The sequence below is a fragment of the Thermobia domestica genome, chromosome 9 (assembly GCF_964235325.1).
Source record: "Thermobia domestica chromosome 9, izTheDome1.hap1.1, whole genome shotgun sequence".
NCBI lineage: Eukaryota > Metazoa > Arthropoda > Insecta > Zygentoma > Lepismatidae > Thermobia > Thermobia domestica.
In genome coordinates, this window is record NC_137462.1 from 57,030,174 (window position 1) to 57,053,747 (window position 23,574).

Consider the following 23,574-nt stretch of genomic DNA (forward strand, 5'->3'; position numbering starts at 1 on the left):
TTTTGGTAGTGGGATAACGGAATCCTCCCGCGTTCCTCTCACTTTTACCACTGCCAAGTGAGATATTTTCATGTCGATCAGAGTAAAACATTTAGGAGGCAATAGGAAGGAAATTAATGAAAGAATTATAGTTTTTCAACAATTATTTCGATTGGTGTGCCAAAAGTAAATCGGCATTGTAACGGGTATTACCGTTACAAGAAATGATTCATCACTGTGTTGGAAGTTCCATTTTTTTTTATATGTGTTGATTACAATGTTATTGCTTCATTCCTAATCATCTGATTGATTTCTGCTTTTTGCCATAAGGCCACGCCTCTATTGCTTCCGAATGTGATTGCGAATGCGAATGCGAATTTCCCAGCACGTGTAAATAAATTGGAGTGCCTCGACTAGTTTCAACCTGCGAGTTGCGAAAGCCGACGAAAAGATGCGAATGCAAACGATCCCAACCTGCTGGAATTGTTCGTCCCAAATCGTGCGAATGCAGAGTCTTCTGCAGAGGAATTGAGCGCTGCGTGAGAGAAGAAAGTTTATTTTGCGTGAAAGCAGACGACGTTGCGTGGTACGGAGATAAAAAAAAATAAATAAAATAAAATAAAAATTAAAAAATAAAGATGGAAATAGATGTTGAAGTTACATTGTGGAACCAAGCTCATCCATATTGCCACACACGACACATCGTGAACAAATTATGGGCAGATGTAAGCAAAGAAAGTGGAAGGTATATATATTTTTCTTTGTTTTGTCTTTAAAATATGAAGATTTAATTAATACACGAACCGCAACTTTTTTCAATTTATATTTCATTTTTGTTCCTCAAATAATGATTTTACGAATACAAGTAATTATTGACAAATAGTACAAACAGGTTTCTTTAGTCGTAGAGAAAATTTTCTTAGAAAGAAGGTTGTTTTTATAAAAAGGCCTTGTGTCCATATTAAACATAAATTAAACATAACTTTCTTACAAGGCTGTCTATATTCTTTAATACAAGGTTATCTATGATTTCAGTTGGAATAGTAGTCTGAAGAAGGAAGTGACATACTTCCGAAACTGTAATATTTCTCGTTAACTTATAATAAAGAATATAGACAGCCTTGTAAGAAAGTTATATTTAATTTATGTAAAAGAAGGTTGATTCTGTAATCTCTAATTTTATTTAGTTATTTTATTTTGAAGTGAAAATAGGAGCGGTTACCACGGAAGCATAATAATAACAGGAGCGACATTCACACTATGTTGCACACAATGGAAATTAATAGATATTATCATTATTATTTAGGCTCTCAAGACTTTAAGATACGAATTATCAAGAAAAAATGTTTCACATTGAAGGCTTGAAAGAGACATTGCAACTTGATTCGCATTCGCAAAACTTCGGATGTAGTAGAGGCACATGAATTCGCAATTTACATTCGCATTCACAATAGCATTCGGAAGCAATGGTGGCGCGACATAATCTTATATCCTATTCCGAACATTAGTTACCAATGCTTCCTCAGTACTACCATAGAATAATGGTACTATTTTCATTTCCTGAGTATTGAAAGTCAAACCTTCAGGAGAAAGGCCTCTGAAATGATCAAACTTTCCAATACGGACAACTTTATTGAAGATATTATTGATGCAAATTCAAACATTATTTGAAAAAAATAGCATAATACGAAGAAAATAATCTAGCGTAATTTAGTTCATAGTTGGCATAATCGCGAGTTTCTCTTCTGGCAACTGTGGAAGAAAGTGGAAAAACAAAAGACAACGTATGTAGCGTCTAGCGTGGTATTTTGCACTGATGCTGTGTTCTGATCGGCTGTTTACAGTTTATTATTTATGAAGAAATATGGCAGGAAGTAGATTAGAGAAAATCGGTACTATTTATTCTAGGTATGTTCGTAAGCCATTTTTTTTTGGCTAATCTTCCGCAGATGATGGCTCCAGAGTAGACTCATATAAACCTGTTTCAACGTTGTATTGCAATTCGTTTTTATTTTAATACACCTTACATAGAATTACTCCTCTTTAATTTTTGTCTTTCATCCTTAACTGTTAATCACAAATATTTCTTATTTTCATGGTTTCTTTGCTCTTCGTTAAATACGTATTCGTGTGTATTGTACTACCGGTACTTTGCAAAATTAGTATTTTCCAACTATTAAGCGTTGCAAACCACACTATTCAGAAATAACCAAAACAATACACCTTCTCGTTTCCAGCCAGCAGTATAAACATTCCACCACAGTATTATGTAAATGGACTTCCAGAATGAGATTGTGGATTCCCGTCCTTGTATTCATTTCATACACTTCTCTTAGCAGGAAATGGTCTCTTACTAAGAAAGTGTTTCTTAAGGGAGAAGTTGTATTATTGGGTGTAAATTGACTTGAGGAGGACTGAGTATAGCGTGTACACGTATGACGTAAATTTTGTAGTGCGTAAACCACGAATTTAATTCCACAAACCAACTTGTGCTACGTGGCCCAGCGGCGCAAATCTGTTTTCAACATCGGATAAGGCCGTTCCCATAATCATCCTACAGTAAGGAAACCATCACTTGCGCAAATCGCGGGGGTTGAGGGGGGCATGTCCCTTTCAGTCTTGGAACTGGGGGACTATCCCCTAATATTTCCTTTTTCAAATGTCCTTTTTATAGAGAAGTGTGACTATTGTGTCCGATTGCTACACAGGGAAGTGAGATGAAATTGAAATTCCCATCCAAAATAAGCCTCAAATCTGCCTGTCTCCAAATGTTGTAGACATTCTGCTCCCCTGATCCTCCACAGCCTTGTTTTTGTACTTCATAAATATTTGAACATCACTAAATATATAGAGAGGATCAGAGAAGCAGAATTGTCTTCAACGTTGGGAAGCGGGCAGATTTGAGGCTTATTCTGGAGTAGGGTGCATAAATTTTATCTTCCTTTCCTATTTCCTTTGTGGCAATTGGACACAAATCAACACATTTCTCCTCACAAAAAAGAGGCATTTCAAATAGTATTATTCGGGGGACAATCCCCCCAGTTCCAAGATTGGAGGGGACGTCCCCTCATCCCCCGGAATTTGCGCCAGTGACGTGGCCTATAAAAAGCACGAATGCTGTCTGATTCAGGTTTGGAGGGCTCGAGGGGTTGCATCAGTAGGGAGAGGCGCGTTGCCGACGTTGGGTATACCCGTAAACAAGGTTAGTGGAAAAACACTTGGGCACAAAATGCATTCTTCTGTATGGTATAGTTTTGTGAAACTTCGATGAAGACTTTGTACACTCGCACTGCCTTAACATAACACTTTTTTTCTGAAAGTTGTGTAAAAGCATAGGGAAAATAACAAGACAGAGGGTAACGTAAACAGCTAAACATCTACGCGGGTTACAAAGGGATCGCAGCAGTCGAGCACCAGATGGCTCTGGCAACCTTTTAAAATTATTCGTTATTTCAGGAATTTCGGTTTTGCGGAGCTTAGCTTTAGTTTAATTGTTTTCCTTATAAGGAGATAAAGTAGCAAACTCAGCGATCGAGCGCTGAAATATAAAAATTCGTGTAATATTTAATCTCGTAAATGAAACTGGCAGAGCCATCTGGTGCTCAATTACTGCGATCTTAAATTAAATTGCGTAGATGTTTGGTTGTTTACGTTATACCTCTGTCTTGTTATTTTCCTTTTGGTAAAAGTTACATATTTGAAGTAAACTTGTTTGTTAACTTGGTCCCTAAGTTAACCAAATTTGGAGTAGGCTATGTGAACAGTAAACCAGTAATTGGTTAATTATGAATATCTATGTTCTGCAAAGAATAATCACAATGCAGGTAGGTCTATGTGGAAAAATTCGATGGAACCAGGGATACGTTAGACAAGTTTTCAGATATGAAAATGCATTTTGTAAAGAATGCATTAGAGATATGACCTTAAAATAATGTAATTTAAATGCAGTGTAAGAATAAAAGAACTAGTTCCTTTTGTTTTTGTTATACACCGCTATTACTGTAATTCCCATTTATTCCGTTAAGAGTCGCAAGCTTTTCAACATGACAATTATTTACGAATAGGTTAGATTTCTCTCACTTACTTAGTGCATAGGTTTGAACTTGCAGGGCTTATCGGAAATTAAACCCTATAATTTATGGAGGGCTTCATAAACTTATTCATTTATCTAGTGCTAGGCGTGTAGATAAAGAATATGGACGCCAGTTTTTAAATTCTCTTTGGGCCATTAACTGCCGCAGTTGGCGGCCCCCCCGTCAAAGTTATGGAGAAATGAGGAGAATCAGACGAAATGTCAACATGAGACTAACAGAAAAGGTAATAAACGCCACCACTGCACAGCGAATAATTAGGAAGAGGACCGAAATTATATTGTGGGCAATATGAATTTGCGCATTGATGCGATATCAGGTAAACTGGCAATAGAGCATAATGTGTCAAATCCACTTGTCTTATTAACTAACCTAGGACGTGTATGCTGCAATATTGAAAGGAAATACATGAATGTAAAGCGGAAGCAGATGAAACCGAACTTACTTCTTAACCAAACATGGTTAAGATTTACTCTATGAATGTAGTGGGATGTGCTTGAAATGGGACAATATTTTGATGTCAAAAGGCCATCCTTTGATTATTCCAGAAAGAACCAAGGAAATTACCTCAGCCCCGACCACTTAGCTTTGCACCAAATCTGGCAATGCCGGCCATCTGACACCGCACGGTACGCGACCTCTACCCGCTGGGGTCGAGATACTTATCCCTTTGGCGCTGGTTTTTTATCTACCCTTATAGCTTAGCATAAGCTATCATTGTATAAATAGAAACAAAAATAGGTACCGTGACTTTTCACAATATGACTTGCTTGGGGTCTGAGATACCCCACCAGAGTATAAACGTTAGTATTTTGTATTGAACGTCGTTAGATTTTATTTTTATAAAATTTGTGTTTTATGCGTGGAACTCTCAAAACGAGACTTAACGGATGCCATTTGCCGCAGAGTGTACGTTACATTCTGGTGCTAGATCATTTTCAGATGAGAATCAAATTGCACCTTTTCATAAAAATATATGACACAATACAAGTATCTGTCGGACTGTGTATGAGATTAAGATTTATTTGAAAACGCCAAAACAAAGACTAGATATAAGGAGAATATTCAGCCTTGAAGACAGTTGGAAGAGGAAAGAAACGAAGAAATTGAAAGCGATGTAAGTGAAGGTCAAATGAAAGAGAATGGTGGCGACTCAGTCATTAGTGGCGATTTTGTCTTGAGGAAATGCATGACAGTAATAATATAGAAGGCAGTAACAGTATTTTGAGTGTAGTTTTACATTTCATATCTTGACATGAAAATAGCAAAAGAGCGAGGAAAAATACATTCATTGTCTTCGTGAGAAAAAAAAAATCTTGTCGTGCCTCATCTTTCTTAATATTACACTGGTAACTTTGTAGTAGAGGAAAGAAACAGAACAACACCGACTTAGTTGTGGAATCAGAAAAATCATGTTATAAAGTCAGCACTCACAAAGAAAACAGTTGGGATCTATCAGACTCCAACGGAATGTAACTTTAATTTTTTTTAACACCGGAGTACTTAAGAGTTAAGTTAATGTAGGTTAGTGCTTGCATTTTGCATTTGCAAGTACCTTCATGTGGGTTTGGCTGTTATACGAGTTCCTTTAGCACTTGTAATGGTTTTGCACTACTAACGTTACATTTGTAGACGAAAAATACAGCAGTACAGATATGTTATCTAGTACTAGTCTTCTTTCATATATACTAACGTATTTTAACCGGCATACTCGCATTTAACCGGCATACATTAATAATCGTGCATTTTATGTAGACCTTCTCGCTGGTCTTGTGGTAGCACGTGTGCCTTCGGTGCACGTAATCCCGGGATCGATTCATGGTGGGAGAGCACAAACAGGTTAATTTTACAATAATTCACTTTTATTAGTCAGCCTAAAGGGCATACTCATGAGACTTTAAATTGAAATTTCGTTTCATTTCTACGCTTGTAAATACAAAATCAAGTTTATATGATATATGAGTGACATGTTAGTTGCCCACAATAATAAGTTAGTTAAATATCATTCTTCCTTTGTGAATTAGCAGATTTTACCTGTAAATTTTCTCAAAGGTGGCGCCCATATTTAATCTGCACTGTGCTAGGTCACAGAAGAAGATTCGTTAGTTTGCCACGTTACAATGGAAGTTTGTGTTGGCCATAAACTTTTTTTTATTTTTATTTACATTATTATTATTATTTTGCCCAGTTATTTTGAAATGTAGGAAAGTGCAAGTTGCGTAAGATTTGTAACTATTCAAATGTGGGGTTTGGTGAAAAAGAAATAGAAGAAAATAGAAACGGTCTTCTTTCCATTTCAAAAAAGGTTTAAATTGTCGAAACAGTGATCTTCTTTAACGTAATAGTTATTCTAGAAAATGGTGGAAGTGCTATGTATTTTCCTCTTTTTTTGTTTCGGAATCTGTTTGTGTTCTCTTTTATCTTTTGTAGATTACTAGTTTTTATTTTATGTGCCATTTTTGTAGCATGTCGTGGTTTTTGTCTTTAATTTTACCCATCTCAAAAACGTGTTTCATTTTCGTGTCTAAATCTTCCTTCGATGTAATTAATGATAAACTTAAAAATGATCATGAAGCCTTGTATTAATTAGGGAAATAATTGACGGAATAAAAAGTTAGTTTCAAGATACAGATATGCAAGCAGTCATTTATGAATCAACATGTGAATGCAACGGAACCAAAGGATTAGCAGGTGTTTTAACAAAAGATAAAAGAGTGCGTGTTTAGGGATTTTGCGCACCATGAACTCAAGAAAATTTTGGAGTAACTTCCCCTCTTTTCACACCCCGAATTTGTTCATATTGTGTTATGTGTATGCAAAACAAGAGAACTCGGTCGCGTTGTGGTACCAGAATTTTTTTTTTTTTTTTTTTTGTAGTGACCAGCCTCTTTTTCGCATATCGTACTTCAATCGCATTTTTTTTTTTTTTTTTTTAAATATGCGGCCCTGGGCTTGAACCCCTGTGACCCATCTTTTCGTGAATACAGGCTTAAACGGAATCTATATAGGTATGACAAGACCAATATAAATACACATTAAAAGCAGTTTTAAAAAGAAAGAAAAATGTTTCAGGACTCTAAAAATTATTTGAATAAATGCAAACGCACTGTTTTCAATATTTATAAATGTACATAAATCAAAGACAGCTAGAAAGGCATACGTACGGATCATCTTATATCCATACTATCTTAACAAGACAAAAGTAATCTAGACAAATATTTCAAAAATCATCACGATGCTATGTTAAGAAAATTACTTAGCTTCCTTTCGCAGAAATTTAGGTTTTTTTTTTTTTTGGTACAATTGAAAACTATGAGTAATACGTAAACTTTCCTAACCCATTTTCCTAACTTAACTAATAAGTAAATAGATGAATGTGAATGAAATATCAGTACAAAAACAGACTTAAAACTTGGTAAAAGCATTTTTATTCCTGTGATATTCTTTCCTATATTTATTGTCCATAATATGAAGGGAAGTCAATAAGTATCTAAAATCAATTTTTATTATTTATTACCACAAGAATACAGTGTTTTTATACATATTATTTTTCAACATAGTCACCCTGCTTTTCAGTGCACCTGGTCCACCGTTGCACAAGCTATCCGATACCCTCTGCAAATAAGGTTTTTGGTTGCGCAGCTTCCTTCACCTGTTGATCGGAGCTAAATCGACGCCCTCTGAGAGTATCTTTAAGTGGACCAAACAAATGGTAATCCGACGGGGAGAGATCGGAACTGTATGCAGATGCTTCATCACCTCGAAACAGCGTCTGAAGAGTTTGAGTGGTATGGGCGGCAGTATGTGGACGCGCATTGTAATGTAGCACAAGAACGCCTTTCGACAATTAATCTCTGCGTTTATTACGAATTGCAGACTTCAACTTACGTACCAACATACCTTTTACCTTTTACTGTTTATTGTTGACCTCTTTTCCAGGTAATGTTCCAGGATTGGCCATTGTAAGTCTCAAAACACTGTGAGCTTCGCTTTCCCTGCAGAATGTTGACTCTTGAATTTCTTGACGGGAGATCCGAGTGCTTCCATTCCATGGTTAGGCGTTTTCTCTCTGATCAAAATCAACTCAACTCAACTCAAAGTGATTAATACACATTTCATTTCCAGTGATGATTCGCCTGAGAAACGCTTCACCTTCATTAGCATAACGGTCCAGTAGAGTGACTGATTCTCACACGGTTTCGCTTGTGCTCTTCATCGAATTGTTTTGGAACCCATATCGCGCATACTTTGAGAAAGTTGAACTTGTTATGCATGATGCCATATGCACAACAATGACTAATCTGTATATAGGTTGATACTTTATCAACAGTCATTCGTTTGTTATTCAGACTCAAGGCACGGACTCGTTCAATAATGTTCAATCAGTTGTTGCTGTTGCTGCTCTTTCCTCATTCTTCACGTTTGATCGACCACTTTTGAACTTGTAAATACTTCGCTGTGGGTAACACATTGCCTCCGATTGTGGTGAAAGTCTTTATGAATTTCCACTCCGGATACACCTTCAGACCCAAAAAACGGATGACAGAACGCTATTCTTTGGTGTGGCGCGACCATCATTACTTCGCAACAGCACAAAGCGGACTGATGTGATAATGCTACCACAGACAAAGCAAACCTGAAAAGAAATAGAAAATTATTTCAGTACTTATTGACTTATTTAAATTTCGCTCACCATATCAAAATATAACTTATAGCCTACATTATCAACTATCTTTTAGTCGTGTAACAGTGGCTGCTGCCTTTAACAAATTGTGTAGCAGCAAGAGGGAGGTTTTTTAGGAGTAAATTAGAATATACAGTTAACTCCAAGAGATTGGTTCAATTTTTCATTTAAATATGTAAATAGTGCTACAATAAACAAAACTAGAAAAAGCTCTGAAAAAATCTGTTCGGTAATACTGTGTACCGGCCTTATTTTAAAGCTGTTGTTTCGTTCCATAAACCAGAACTGAATTCTATTGTTCCTTTTTCTCATAAATTAAACACTAGAGAACTAAACTGCGTATCACCACATGATATTGACGCAGAGGCTAACGAGTTGTTCAGTATTAAATTGTAAACAGCACTCGCATAGTACGGAAATTACATTACTTTCAGTTTTCCGAACCACCTATGTCTTGTTTACATGCATTGTATGATATTGTGTGGAATGAAGTATTTGAAGATTATCAATAATAAGATACTGATCTAACTTAAGCACATACATTACTAACTTATTCATATAAGTTCCAACAACTGCTTGTTATCATCCTCGGTAGTGTCTGTTAAGACGGTTTTTACGTTGATTCGATGATTCACATTAATGGTAAATTCCTGTTCATAAATAATAATAATAATAATAATAAACATTATTATACTTCGTTTACATCAATCACAACTTTTAACTTATTTCAAAACACTACTTGAAATATTGATGTATTTCGATATCACATAATGTATGGTTTCTTGTTGCATCTTGGATTACAAAATTCGGGAATAAGGAACCACCATTTTAACGATATGGTTGCAATGATATGAAGAGACTTTGGGGTAGATGGCTCAAATTCAGTTTAAATGTAAAAGAGACTATCTATATTCCAGAAACAAATTCTCCTAAAATGGATGGAATATAGAAAAAAAAATCAATGGAAAATCAATGAAAAACAGATAATTCCTTCACTTATCTCAAAAACCACAACAAACATGGCTGAAATATAGAAGAGGCTGAAAGATGGCTGAAATGTAGAAGAGGCTATGTAGATTCTACATTAAAAAAAAAAAAAAAAAAAAAAAAAAAATGAACGGAACATAATAAAAACTCATGAAACATGAACATTGAAATCAGTTTAAAATCAATGAAAAAATGAATTCTTCCACATATCTCAAAAACTATAATAAAGAGATGGCTAATTGAAAGCATATTACAAAGACATAATGAAGAGCTTAGAAACGATGTATATAGCACGCAAGGTAAATATGGATAGAACATTGTCAAAAGTCAAATTGTTTGAGTAAAATCAATAATAATGATAAAGTATATGCATCATCTTTGAATTACCCAGGGTGCACCACGCGGAGGTTACGTGCTTGAAATATCTCACATCTGGATTTGGAATCTCCAGACTCAATTTAGCACGCAACGTGACTTTTGACCTGATCACTTGACATATTCTGGTCCTTATGACAAACCAGATAGGCCCTTTGCAACCATAAAAGACTCCCTGGGCTAGAATTTCCGAATAGAAATTACTCTCAGTGTTGAGTTTCCGTTATCAGATAATGTAACATTTTTTTTTTTTTTTTTAATGCAAACTTGCAGGCTAAAAAAATTTTCTCATGCATTCACGAAAAAGCTATGTAATGTCTGTGTTCATTGTGACTTCTATGAAAAATTATTTATTATTTTTTTTTCTTTTAATTATGATTTTCAGAGTGACTGGACTACTTCGCTCTGGGGCAATAAAAGAAGAAGAGAAGCCAATGTGGTACGAGATTTATAAAGCATTTCCACCGAAATATGAGCCACGCTTTGATCGAGCAGTTCCTGATACTCCAATTCCTAAAGTGTTTTATCCTGAAGATACTATTAGAGCGTAAGTATAGAAATATTAATGTTATCAGAGATTAACCTGCGTTAGCGTTTTTGCGGCAGTAATCCATACAACTTCTGTTCATTTTCTTTGTGGCAGCGTGAGAAATATGAAATAATAATATAATTTATCGTATTTCCTCCGTTCTCGAATATAGGCGCTTTCTTTTTATTTTTTTTTCCGAACTCCTTCGTGGCTAAGCGGTTAGCGCACGCGCCTTTGGCGTGGGGGACCCGGGTTAGATTCCCGGCGGGAGCTCATGTGGTTCGGATTCCATATTAATCAGTAGGTCCCTTCTCATATAGGCTCGCTGCTGAAAGGGACGTTAAACTCAAAATCAACTCAAATCAGCTGGCTTTTTGTCAAAATATAGAACTAGAATTCTTGGGAGGCTCTTATAATTGTATAATGTGTTTTAGGACGAAATGTATATTAATCAATAGAATTGACAAAAAGGGGGAAGATGGGGGATGAGTGGTGGGACGTAACGCCATTGTTAAATCGCAGTGTATTGCCATTGTTGATTTTTCTGTCGCAGAATAAGGAAGGGAAATGGAAACAGTAACAGTGATTTTTATAATTTTAACAACGTCAAGTTTATTATCGATTGTTTAATTTTTCAGTTCAGAGCACTGCATGTAAGTTAAAGTATATTTTTCATAATGGATATGTTTAGAATTATCCATTCTGAAAACTCTTACCTAAAAATATTCTTTTAACAAGTAATTGGTTTTCCGGCAATGACGAGCCGTTGGTTTAGTATTTACTTGAATTTCCTGTAGGGGTACTTATATATGCATAATAAATCGATTCTCAAAACATGGACTCAAATTTTAAGGGGGCACTTATATTCCAGTAAATGCGCCGTATGCTTATGAAATATATTATCCTTCCGAAGAACACTTTCATCCCGCAAGGCGGGGGGCACGGTGGCTCAGTGGTAGAGCGTTTACCTCTGGTGCTTGGGGTCCCGGGTTCGATCCCAGCCCCCGCCAAGTGAACTTTGTGGTGGACAAACACCGTGCTCGTGGGTTTTCTCGGGGTACTCCCGTTTCCTCCCACTTTCTTCATTCCACCATTTCACTCATCTCTCATTATCACCGTCTCCTTTAGCCTAACCGGCATAAACGTGGGACGTAAAACTCAAAGATTTCATTTCATCCCGCAAGGCATGGAAAAGGTAGGCATTACTGTTTGGGGATGTTTTACAGACTACTCGAATTAATGGAATAATGGACAAAAATGTGTTTCACAACGTTTAAGTGAAATACCATTAATAACGTGGATTTGGGGCAGTAACTTAGTACTACGACAGGATTACCTCCCGAACATTCTTCCAAGCTATGCAGTAATTATCTGCAATGCGAAGAAGACACATCACCAACAAATGGAATAGGCACCACATTTGTTACCCATCGAACTCTTGTAAGATGAGGTTGACAGGACAGCCCATAAATACTGTAGATGCCAACAAATACTGAAGGTCTGTGGAAGGTTCTTCAGAGCCACTGTATGGTGGGATGGTGTATTTTAGCCGTTAATAGTGATCATCACCGATCACAAATAATCAATTTGAACCACGCTTTGATCGTAAAATGACCACAGTGGGCCAGAAGACATGGTAAAGCAAATTTGCTTCATGATAGTACATCATCACACACTTCAAAACCAGTTAGATACTTTGCAGCTTCACATTAACATTTTGTTTTTTTCGACCGATGACACATGTATTTTCTAATCAATTCAGAATGTACGAAGAAGTGGAAAAGAGGGTCTTTGAATGGTTTGCCTCCGAACAAGCAAAGTTCTATTGGGACGGTATCTGCAAATTATTTGAAAAATGGGGGAAATATATAGCTAGCGATGGCCATTGTTTTGAATAAAATACTTTTGATGTGCTTCGTCCATACAAAATCTGTATCATTAACCTGTAAACCTAGTATGAACTTTAGGTTCGAAAACAGACATCTGCAGGATTGGCGTAATGTTAAACTTGCCAATAACATTTAACTTAGATTTCAAACAACCTTCTCCATTATAATGGATACAATCCATCTAAAGCAAAAGGGAAACTATAATAATAAGAATAATAAACATAGTAATAGTATAGTAAATTGTAATGAATATTTACTCACCTTTCTCCTTCAGTTCCACACTTATCTCTTTCCAACATTTGTCAATTACGTTCTATAATAATGGTATTTGTTTTTCTTGTCCCACACCACAGGCACATTCAAAATAGCTAAGCCTTCGACGTTCATTTTATATCATAACGCGCAGACAACAAGTGAGAAAGAATTAAGAAATGACTTCTGTATACTTGTCGGTGCCGATTCCAAGCATCGACAAGCCTGAATCTTTTTTCTCTGTGTGCTGTCTTATTTACAAACATGCAGTTATTCTCCAAGCTGGTGGACGCCGGTATTTTGAAAGCAGGAAAACAAGTCCTTTGTGTACAAACACATGCAACTCATTAAAAGCTCCCAACTTGTATCCTGTTGATTCGTGCATTACATTGCTTACTTAAAATCCTTTCGTCAGTACTCATCAATGTAAGCAAACAAGTAAGGGAAGTCATTCATCAATCTCTAACTCCGACAGTTCCCGTGTTTTAAAAGTCTCCCAGTTCTGGTTTTCACACTGAATGCCCTCCCAGTTTTCATTCTGTGTTGGAACTAATCAATTTCAGATACTTCATGTCTTAAAATTTGATTTCCAAAATTCTTTATCGGAAATCAGCAATTTACTTTCAAAATCTTACTTACTTTCAATTTACTTAATGAAGAAGAATACATTGGTAATAATTTGTATTTCACTAATAGTATTCTTTGATTCCATCTTCGTATGTTATATTTTCTTTATATAGACCAGTGACGTAGTCCTAGGGAACGCCATGAAGCCCTGCATCCCTGTTCATAATGTAAATAAGTGCCTGCACTTGCAGTAGCTATCTGAACGCTTTCGCGGTAACATTCTCCTCCGACAAAAAGGACTTCGTGCTTGCTAAGCAAGCAGAACCATTGTGCACATGTAACGCTCAAATGTGTGTTGCCTCTTCTCTTTTGCTCTACCCCAGATTCTGCGAGTGTCAAACATTGGGATTTCTGGCTAAGGTTTCCTTCTGAACAAAAAGGAAAACAAACTATGCCGGTAGTTAATGTAAATCGGAAAAGTTCACAAAAATAATCGTTGATCAATGTTTATGAAGATTAGATTCTTAACCAATTTCAACCCGAAGTAATGAAGATGATTAGGAAGCATAAAATATTAATCAAAATCGAGTAATTTTTACAAGTCATTATAAAATTTATTGAATGATAGTATGTATATGCGCAAATTTCTAAGTTGAAGTTACCTTTTGTATTCCTTGCCTTTGAGGGACCGCGGTGGCTCAGTGGTAGAGCGTTCACCTCCGGTACTTGGGGTCTCTGCTTCGATCCCAGCTCGCGCCGTGTAGACTTTGTGGTAGACAAACACCGTGCTCGTGGGTTTTCTCGGGGTTCTTCCGTTTCCTCCCATTTTCTTCATCCTACCATTTCATTCATTTCTCATAATCATCGTCTCCTTTAGCCTAACCGGCATAACCGTGGGACGTAAAACTTAAAGATTTCATTTTTCCTTATCTTTGACCAACTTCAACCCCGAGCAAAGGGAGCTATTGGGAAGGTATAAGGATAACACACTACACAGAAAATAAGTATATTTTAAATGAAGATTATGGTGTAAAACTATCACATTACATATATGTCCACCTCCTTATTCTTGACAGACTTCTAGGATCACGGTATCTTCACGGTTGCTATGGTAAAGTGTACACTTCCACTGCGTAGTGTCCCTGGTTCGATCCATGCCCTCTCTAAGTGAGCTTTGTGCTGGACAGACACCATGGATGTTAGTTCTCTCGTTTTCTCCCACTGTCTTCATTCCACCATTTCATTCGTTATATCATCATCACTCATAGCCTCGATGCATAATCGTGGCATGTTAATCTAAAAATAAAATTGACAGACTTCTCATTGTATCAGTTCTTTAATTCATTCACTTCGCGTATTATCCTTTTTAACCCAGTTATGCCTGAAAAAATTTCTACTATTAATTGTTTTAATCTTTTTTATTTTAGCTCATATTACTGCCTTATGACGAAAAAAAGGCAAAAAAGATGATCCCCACTTCCAGTTTCACCGGGAGGGGGTGTGCTTTAAAAAGGGCCAGTAGAAAGCACATTGGATTGATAGAGCATAGACGAGGACGCCTTAAAGTCAGTATTGCAGAGTGTCCTTTTAAAAGGACGGTAGGCATATCTGGGTTAATCAGACAATATTAATTATATATTTATTCATAGTGTATTTTTTCTTAAGTCTGATCTTTTACGATTTACAACAAAATTAATTTTAAATTAAGGTATCTGCATTGGTTTTGCTATCTGTATTAGTGTTCTTTCTACAATGGATTGACATAACTATTCGAAATTTCCATCTACAATAGTGGTATGAAGAAAAATAATTCTGCCAAACTTACGAAGGACTATTATCAAATATAATTTCATAAAATCGACATTTTCGTGGCATCAACACCATTAAAAAAAAAAAAAGTTTGTAGATGTTAAGCATATTCAGAAAGTCTTTTCATCCTTATGGTAGTGAATTGCACTCCCGTGCAATAAGTTGCAAAACTATTTCCATCACCGATCACGTTCAATATGATGGCCTTGGCGATGAACAATTGCATAACATCGGAGCATCCATTCCAGAAAGCTCCTACTCCGCACATCTGATCCAGTTTAGCCCACTCGTCCTCGCATGCTTTCCAGTCCTTCAAGTGTTGTGGCTTGACGTTTGTGATGTTCCATTTTAATAGACCAAAGGCATAAAGGTCCATGGTGTGCATCTTCGATTTAGTAGGGATGTGTCTAAATGGGACGAGCGATGTAGAGCAGTTGTTTCGATGTTGTAATTGTTGCCTTTATGTTGGTTGATGTAGATTTCGGCGCTCTCACTGCCGTTAGAAATAGTGACATGTTGATAGTATACGGAATCTAAAACGTGCTTTGTATAGTAAGTAGCGTTTATCTTTACATTAGATGCCACTGCGTATAAGGAGCCGCAGTAAATTACACGCACGTGCTTTGCTATGATAAAATGAACCGACACTTTGTCTAGGGTAATGGTATAACGCTATTTATCATCCTAGATAGAGCTCATACAAAGTTTGTATAACACTCTTCCTTTGTCGATGTACGTTGATGTTAGAGCATGGATCTGGAGTTGTCGTTTTCAGACCTACCTATTGTGGGTTGATCCGATTAACTGTTGTTGGTGACCGTCGAACACGCACTGCTATTTCATGTTGCGGTGATGGATTCTCTTTGATCACATATTCCCAATCTTTAGCAATGATGTCTCGGGGAGATTGTTACTAGTTCTGCTGCTTTTGGCCTTGTGTTGTGTTGTGTCTATCGAGAAATGATGCAGATTACAATGGAATGCGATATATGTCAGATACTGAAATGTTAGCACATACACTTAAAAAAAAAAAAAAAAAAAAAAAAAAAAAACTAGCTATAGTCCTCGTCGGAAATCTAAAACGGATGCATTTTCAGGAGCATGATGATAGCAGGGACCCAAATTCTCTCTACCATGTAGATATCTATCTGATACACGTGTAACGTGTACTATACTGTATGGTACTGGGGAAACGCAGCGTCTCTGACAGAGTCTACAATTCAGTATCATAAGGATGAAACGATTATTTGTACAACATAGGATTTCCGTACTAGAAAAGAACTAAAACGAACCAACAGGGGAAAACATTATTATTAGATCCAAAAACTTAAGCTTTTGTAGAACAAAAGTGCAATACATCACACCGTAGTGACATATTTTCTTCGGGACTAGGAGTGTAGGTGAACAAAAAGCATTTTGCTTACTTGAATTTGCTAGAAGTCAGTTTATGGTTACAGTGCACCGAAATTTTCGTGACAAGGACAAGAAAAAGGCATATCTAGACAAAAATATTCGTGAGTAATAAAGGAAATTCTCTCAGACTGGTGGTCTTCATGCTACTAAACAAACAGGTCATCTGGAAACTGTTGATTGTGATCGAGAAACCTTCGTAAGAAGCCTGCAGATATCTACATGGAGGTCGGATAAGGAATTATAGTTATGTTATTCAAGTGTGCCTCGCATTCTACTTCGGCTTCTTCGTGTGGAAACTTACAGACTACAGCTTCTTTTCGAGTTCTAAAGATCACGTACGTAACAGTTTGTATGTTGCGTATAAGCACCATGTAGATGCCGATAGGTCTGGTTTCCAGTGATGAGGCAATATTTTATTTGTGTGGTAAGATAAACCATCACAACAAGCACAGAAAATGCGCATTCAGCTTTGGAACGCAGCATGCATTATTCAACAAAGGTGAATGTTTTCTGCGTGTCTTCTGTCTTAAAGTCTTTACCGAGGCCATTACTATTTGTGCAAACTACCTTCATAAATGACAGTAATGGTTAATACCATAGTTACAGGATGATAGTAAAGACTTCAGCTATTAGTTGGATGACGCAACGTGTCAGATTCGTAATGTATTCATGCATATATAAGTATTAGTTTTCCAGGTTGTGCATAAGTTCATAAAATTGTGCCAGATTAATTTAAGGCACTCGTGTAAAAATGTGATAAAATTTAAGTTGTTGTTCTATCCTGATCACCAAAATAAGTTGATCTAATCTGTAGCTTTATTTTTTTCTGGTGTTAAATAAAAAAGTGTGGTATACAAACTCCACATAGCACATGACGTACAGAAATTCAACAAAGAATCGTAGTTGCTATCGTATGCCAACATATGATACGAAACTTACGGGAGGAATTAGATTGTAGAATTGGTATGTGCCACACCTGTAAGGATAAACAAACGAAATATTTGTGGTGTGCTCTACAAAAGCTTAATGTGTTTTTGCATCTAATGATATGTTGTTTCATTCATTGTCTTCACTGTCTTAATTGTTTTAATTGGCTCAGATAACTCAGAATTAAGATACACATCGTGTTTGGTGTGTACTCTGTTACAAACCTCTGTTCAGCATTTTGTGTAGTGTGTAAACGGATAGCTATTATATAGAAGGAAACAGAGTATTCGTTTAACATCAAAACTGAGAATGTGCCTTTAATGTAGAACTGATAGATCCTTTGTGAGGGAATTTCGAATATGATTTCTGCTCTTAATTCTACAGGATTTTCAACAAATTTATTGGTAGTTTTGGCGTATTAAATTATACTGATTCCAAATTGCCACCAGACCCAGAGAAATTAGGAAGATTTATACCGATGGATCACAAGTTAAAAGAAGAGCATCTTGATATGAAAGATGAGGAAGCCTTTCGAGCAGCATCTGACAGCTTGGATGCAGAAGTTGAACAATTTACACAGAGAGTTATCGCGCGGCATAAACAGTTCATGTCAAAGAACAGTGAATCTAACAGTCAGTCAGAATCTTTAGGGTCAAATGTTGAAATGGAGAGTGACTCGGATGTTGAAACGGAAAATGACATGGATGATGCGAACGTTAAGTATTCTGTAGTTGCGATAGTTTAAGTGTTTGTAAATCATATTATTAGTTTAGGTTGTGTATTAATTCAAAGCTAATTAATTGTACATAATAATAAATTTATCAGTTGTCAAATGGGCCTTTATTACTTTGATGTTTCCTACATCTTCATTTGGAAGAGGAATGAAACCTATTAGCTCGTAGTTCCGATCCGTTTTCACATTACTGTACCAGAATGCTTAGAAATATTTGTAAATGCAGAATGTAAGTAGTACAAGATAGGTTACACAATGGCATTGCCAGATACTTAATTATTAGAGTGTGGGAAGAGAAAAGACCTGTAGCAGTGGCTTTAGCCATCGATGTAATCGACCGGCAAAGTTGACATAAAGATTCTCCGCATAAAATGATTGAATTGAGTTCACATCAAGACAGTATCTTCATGTGGGGTTAATTGATCTAGTTACTTTTATTTTATTTATTTATTTTGAGAAAAGTTACTTGTGTGAAGCTATGAAGATGTGGATACAATACATGTTACATTACGATGATGATGTAAATAACATTTATGATTTGATCTCTAAAATTGATCAGGAAAATGTTTCTGAAACTATCCAATCTTTTCTTTTCATGTTGAGGAAAATCCGTCTCATGTGATGTTTTCTAAATATATTACTTTTCTATTATTATTTAAATTGCAAATTGAGGGATCTATTGAGAGAGGGATATATGCCACTTCGACAAGAAATTGAAATAAATTGAGTTTTACAAAGCATTGTGTTGTCTCATAATTTGTATAATAAAGGGTCAATTTTTTACTTTTTAACTTATCGTTAGGTAAATTATACAAAAGAAAAATTCCAATTTCAGTGTAAATAGCATTTATTATGAAATGCATGGTATAATCGTTTGTATTATATCCATATGGAAAAATCAATATAGTACATCAAAGAGTTTTAACATGACTTAAATACTTTTGACTTACTGTAAATTACATTCACAGGTTTACATATGAACTACAGAAAGATAGCAGCACTGTCCATTGTTTCTGTGCATATTAGTTCTGGTAAACATCGTGGAAAACTGGACGAGTTTAAGGCATTATTGTCATGAGATCTTTTAACTTTAGGGCTGAATGGGTCGTCCATGTAAATAGACTAGTGATATTTCTTCAAGAAATGTAGCCACGAGACTTCTGACTTTGGAGTGACGAAATGGCATCTTCTTAAGGAGTTCTATTCAAAATAGGTGCGTTTGAAGAAGACTATGCCTGTTAGTGTTGTATCAAATTTCACAGCAGTTATTTTAGTGATATGAAAGCTAGCACAGGATATTTCAACACTACTCTGTACCATTACTGTTCAACTGCTGGTACCTCTTCTACTGCTATAGCAGACATCATCGGTAAGTGGCTTAGCTCCTTCTCTCACAAAATGCTGCTGAAGACGTATTCATGAACTCAGAATATCTGCTGCAGAAAACGAAGGAGCTATGCCACATGATTGAGGTTCACATGAAGATGACATATGACAGTAGAAGACTAGAAATGGCAAAAACTAAATTTTTCAATATTTGCGGGATAGCCCCCTCTCTCAGTAGATCCCTCAATTCTTTATACGTAGAATGGGTAAAAAGTAGTAGTATTGCAGTCACGTGAGGGGCGTGTGTCAGATAGCCACAGGTACTCTGTAGGTGATAATGGAAAGTTAAACGAGCAAGAAAGCAAGTGAGAATTGTGTCTTATTCAGTATGCAGCGTTACGAAGTAGAGGCAGAGATTTCAAGAGAGTGGGGTGAAAGATGCATACGTTTTGGGAACTCAGGGATGCCTTTCAGTGTTACTTCCGATTCCGAACTGACAACTACACAATTCGGCTCCTTTCTTCTTCGCTGGAAGTGGATCGTCGATGCACTGCGCATGAGTTAACCGCAGAAGTAGATTTATGCCACAAAACTACTCCACATCCTTGCACGTAATTCTTGCGTTTCACAAAATTTCACCGCGGTAATATTCCATTAACTCCCAGGGAAAAAATTGGCAACTGTGTCCTATTGCACAGGACTCTCTACACCGCTACGAGAGAGGAGTAAGCAAGTTCCTTGAATGGATCATCACTATGGATACAACTAGGCTCGCTTGTATGAACTATACTTGAAGCGGCAATCTGAAAAGTGGAAGCATTCTGGATTTCATCGTCCAAAAAATTGTGTCCTACTCAGTGTGGTGAAGATGATGTTCAGTGTAGCATGTGACATCCATGGGGTAATCTTGCACCATTCAATACGTCATGAGGAGACCGTTGATGTAGCCCGTCATCAGGTTGCAACATCACTTTCCGCACTCACGAGGAAACAACATCCAGCAGGTGTCACAGAGCTAACAATGTAAGATCTGCATAACTGGCGGTGGGTGTACGCGAACATCCCCTTGAGGCATTATCATTGCTGCCATAGTGCAGCCCGTGCAAAGATAAAGAAACATAGACATTGCTAACGATTACACTAAAGCAGTGTAAATGGAATTTACTCTGCTAATAAAGCCATTTAAGAATTATTTCAGTGCCACTACTTCCTATCCAGCCCTTGTAATATTGAATTTCCTTGTAAGGCAAACCATGGGGAACCCTTGAGTGTGATATTTATAATTTATTGTATTATGTTTAGAAGTAAAGGATTATTCGTTGTACTGTGATATATGGTTATAACTACTACCACAATTATATATAACGGAAGCAAGGAAGATATTTGGTGAGTTTTCTTATGAAGAAAGCATTAATTTGAATCCCATTAATTCCTCTCATCGTTAAACTATTACAAATTCAATTGTACTAAGATTACGAATGTATCTCTTATTATTGCTTGGATTGAGGGTACAGTTTTGTTTTACAATAAAGTGCCATTGACCTATTAAGCCTATTCTTACACCCAAATGCAAAGAAATGAAGGAGAGAGCAAGTAGTCCTCTGTTTGATATACGTACCTTTCCTAGAAATGAAGATGAACGGTTCCTTTCGAACAAATACTTATTATCATATTCAAATAAAACTACCTATCTACCTTTCATTTTTAATCGAGTCTTAAATCATTCTTTGATATTTATTTCAGGCGATAAAAATATTTCAAGGAAAAAGTAAGCATGGTCTTAGATTAGTAATACCATGCTCTGCACAAACAAGTACGATTAAATAAAACATTTAACCATTCTTCTATGTTAAAAGCATAAAATATCACTAGCTTAATAATAAAGCCAACAGCTAGACCGCGTGTTTGTTAAATGATAGTTAGTTGGATTAAGTACTTAGCATTTCCATCGCCATTATTTACATATTTCTACACTAAAGTTTCTTATTTTTTAAACCAAAATCCAGCCCTAAAACTTCTGAATTCCTTGATAATCGAACTCTGAACACGTTCACTAAATGTACGCGATGTGCTAAATATTCGGCTATAACTCAATAATTCAACAGCCATTGAGTAAAATATTGAATCACATTTTTAGTATGTCAATAATCATCATTGTAAATACAATGAAAGGACGAATTCACTCATGTAGAATCAATTTATTTTCTTGACCTAGCTTTTCTTCAATAGATATTTATGGATAGATTATCTTCTATCGTTTTTATAGTAATATTACCGTATATAACAAAGCGTTCTTTTAAAACTCATTTCAAATTATATACTGTGAAAACATTCAATAAGATATTTTAGTGTCCGTATTTAATAGAATATCGTCAGTTACTGAAGTTTACGTTTTAAATTTTTGGAATGGCTTATTTCTGACTAAGTATCATGCACTTTTTTTTCTTTCTTTCTTGTAGGAAATTTTACAAGCAATTTGGCTCCCCTGGTGTTATAAATCTTTCCGATGTAAATTTCATACCTCATTCCGAGAGATTTCTGAAAAGCTATCGAAAGACGAAAGAAGAAAATCCGAACAGGTCAGAAGATGAAGTGTTCCAAGCAGCGTGTGATATGTATAGTGCAGAATTGGAACAGTTAAAAGAAAGACGCTTAACGAGGGAAAAGCCAGTTTCTGAAGATGTAAAGGACGAAAGTAAGAAATCGATAGCTTCAAGTTTTAAAGAAGCACAACAAGAGAAAGAAAAAACTGAAATTAATGTAAATATCAAAGATATATTTAAGGAATAATGGACATATATATGTGTTTAGTTTAGTTAGTATTCACTTGTAAGTATATGATTTTGTAAATAGTAGTTTAAAAAAAATAAATGAAAATTCTTACTTAATTTGAAGTTGGATTATTTTCAGAAACATTTCCTGTAAGATTTGGAGCTATAAGGAAACATTGGCGGTTGGACGAATAAGATTTGAGGTTGCTGAATTTTACAACGTATTATAACATTTTCAATATAATATAGAAAATAAGTCAATAAAAATATTAGTTTTGCAGCGTAGTTGTTAATTTATAAAATAGTATTATGCGTATAGGCAGCATTTTCAAGAAATACGTTACTCTTGTGTATGATACGTCTGTAAGTTTATTGTGGCGTCATAAGGTAGGATATTGTAGTGCTTAACAGCGAGGAACTTCATGAGAGCACTAGCTATAAGAGAATGCAGCTAGTAATGTCTTTATCCAGAGGATAATTCCAGATTAATCCATTAACATTTTCTTTCTCCTTCATTGTTTTCTCATTTTCTATAATGTTGCTTTATGGTATTGAATTTTCGTGCAGCAAATGTTTAAGTTTCGTTATGCACCTTATTGGACCAAATCGAGACAATATTTTTAATAGAAAAACAGTTTCGCAAAAACTATACTTGTATCGTAATCACACTTGAGAAACGAAAGTATTTCAAACCACGCAGGACTAAACCATCTACATCACTCTCCCGCGACCGTATCATGCGGTTGTGTGACTCATCACATATAGGAAATAGGTAATATTAGAGCTAGGAATTTTAAAATTTCGGTTAAAAAAGTACAAAATTTTTGGAGAAAAGTACCGATTTCAAATGTAAATAGTCACACAAATCGTGGCACAACTAATTACATCATATATGTGAACTACATATATATAAATATATATCAATGATGTCTTAAAAGTCTGCGAAAAACAAGTCCCAGAACTCAGTGTTTTTAAAGTCACAAATACAGGAAACTGTTACAACATATATATATATATTTAATTGGTGAGGCTGCATCTCTGGTCATTAAGTAAGCCTAGTGGCTTTATGGTAAGTATGTACGCTTTTGGCTCGGAAGATTCTGGTTCGATTTCTAGTGGGAGCTCGTGTGATTCCGGTAAGCTATTGATCTACGCCTCATATACCCTCCGTGCTAAACAGGACGCTGGAGTCCAAATGAGCCAGATTTCAAGGGAAAATGGCAAGTGACCGGATCACCAGAG

The 23,574-nt window shown here is 36.0% G+C and overlaps 1 protein-coding gene across 2 annotated transcripts; it reads left to right on the forward strand.

Moving 5' to 3' along the window:
* The first annotated feature begins 1,726 nt into the window (after positions 1-1,726).
* mRpS23 (mitochondrial ribosomal protein S23) lies at positions 1,727-22,751 on the forward strand. 2 transcript variants are annotated; one of them, XM_081771167.1, is made up of 3 exons: positions 1,727-1,887; positions 10,502-10,663; positions 17,887-22,076. In XM_081771167.1, exons 1-3 carry the CDS (start codon positions 1,844-1,846, stop codon positions 18,245-18,247), a joined length of 567 nt encoding a protein of 188 aa, XP_081627293.1. In that variant the 5' UTR covers positions 1,727-1,843; the 3' UTR covers positions 18,248-22,076. The 2 variants fall into 2 exon arrangements, with proteins under 2 accessions (XP_081627293.1, XP_081627294.1); XM_081771168.1 differs by having other exon boundaries at positions 1,728-1,887; positions 22,021-22,751.
* Positions 22,752-23,574: the final 823 nt, after the last annotated feature.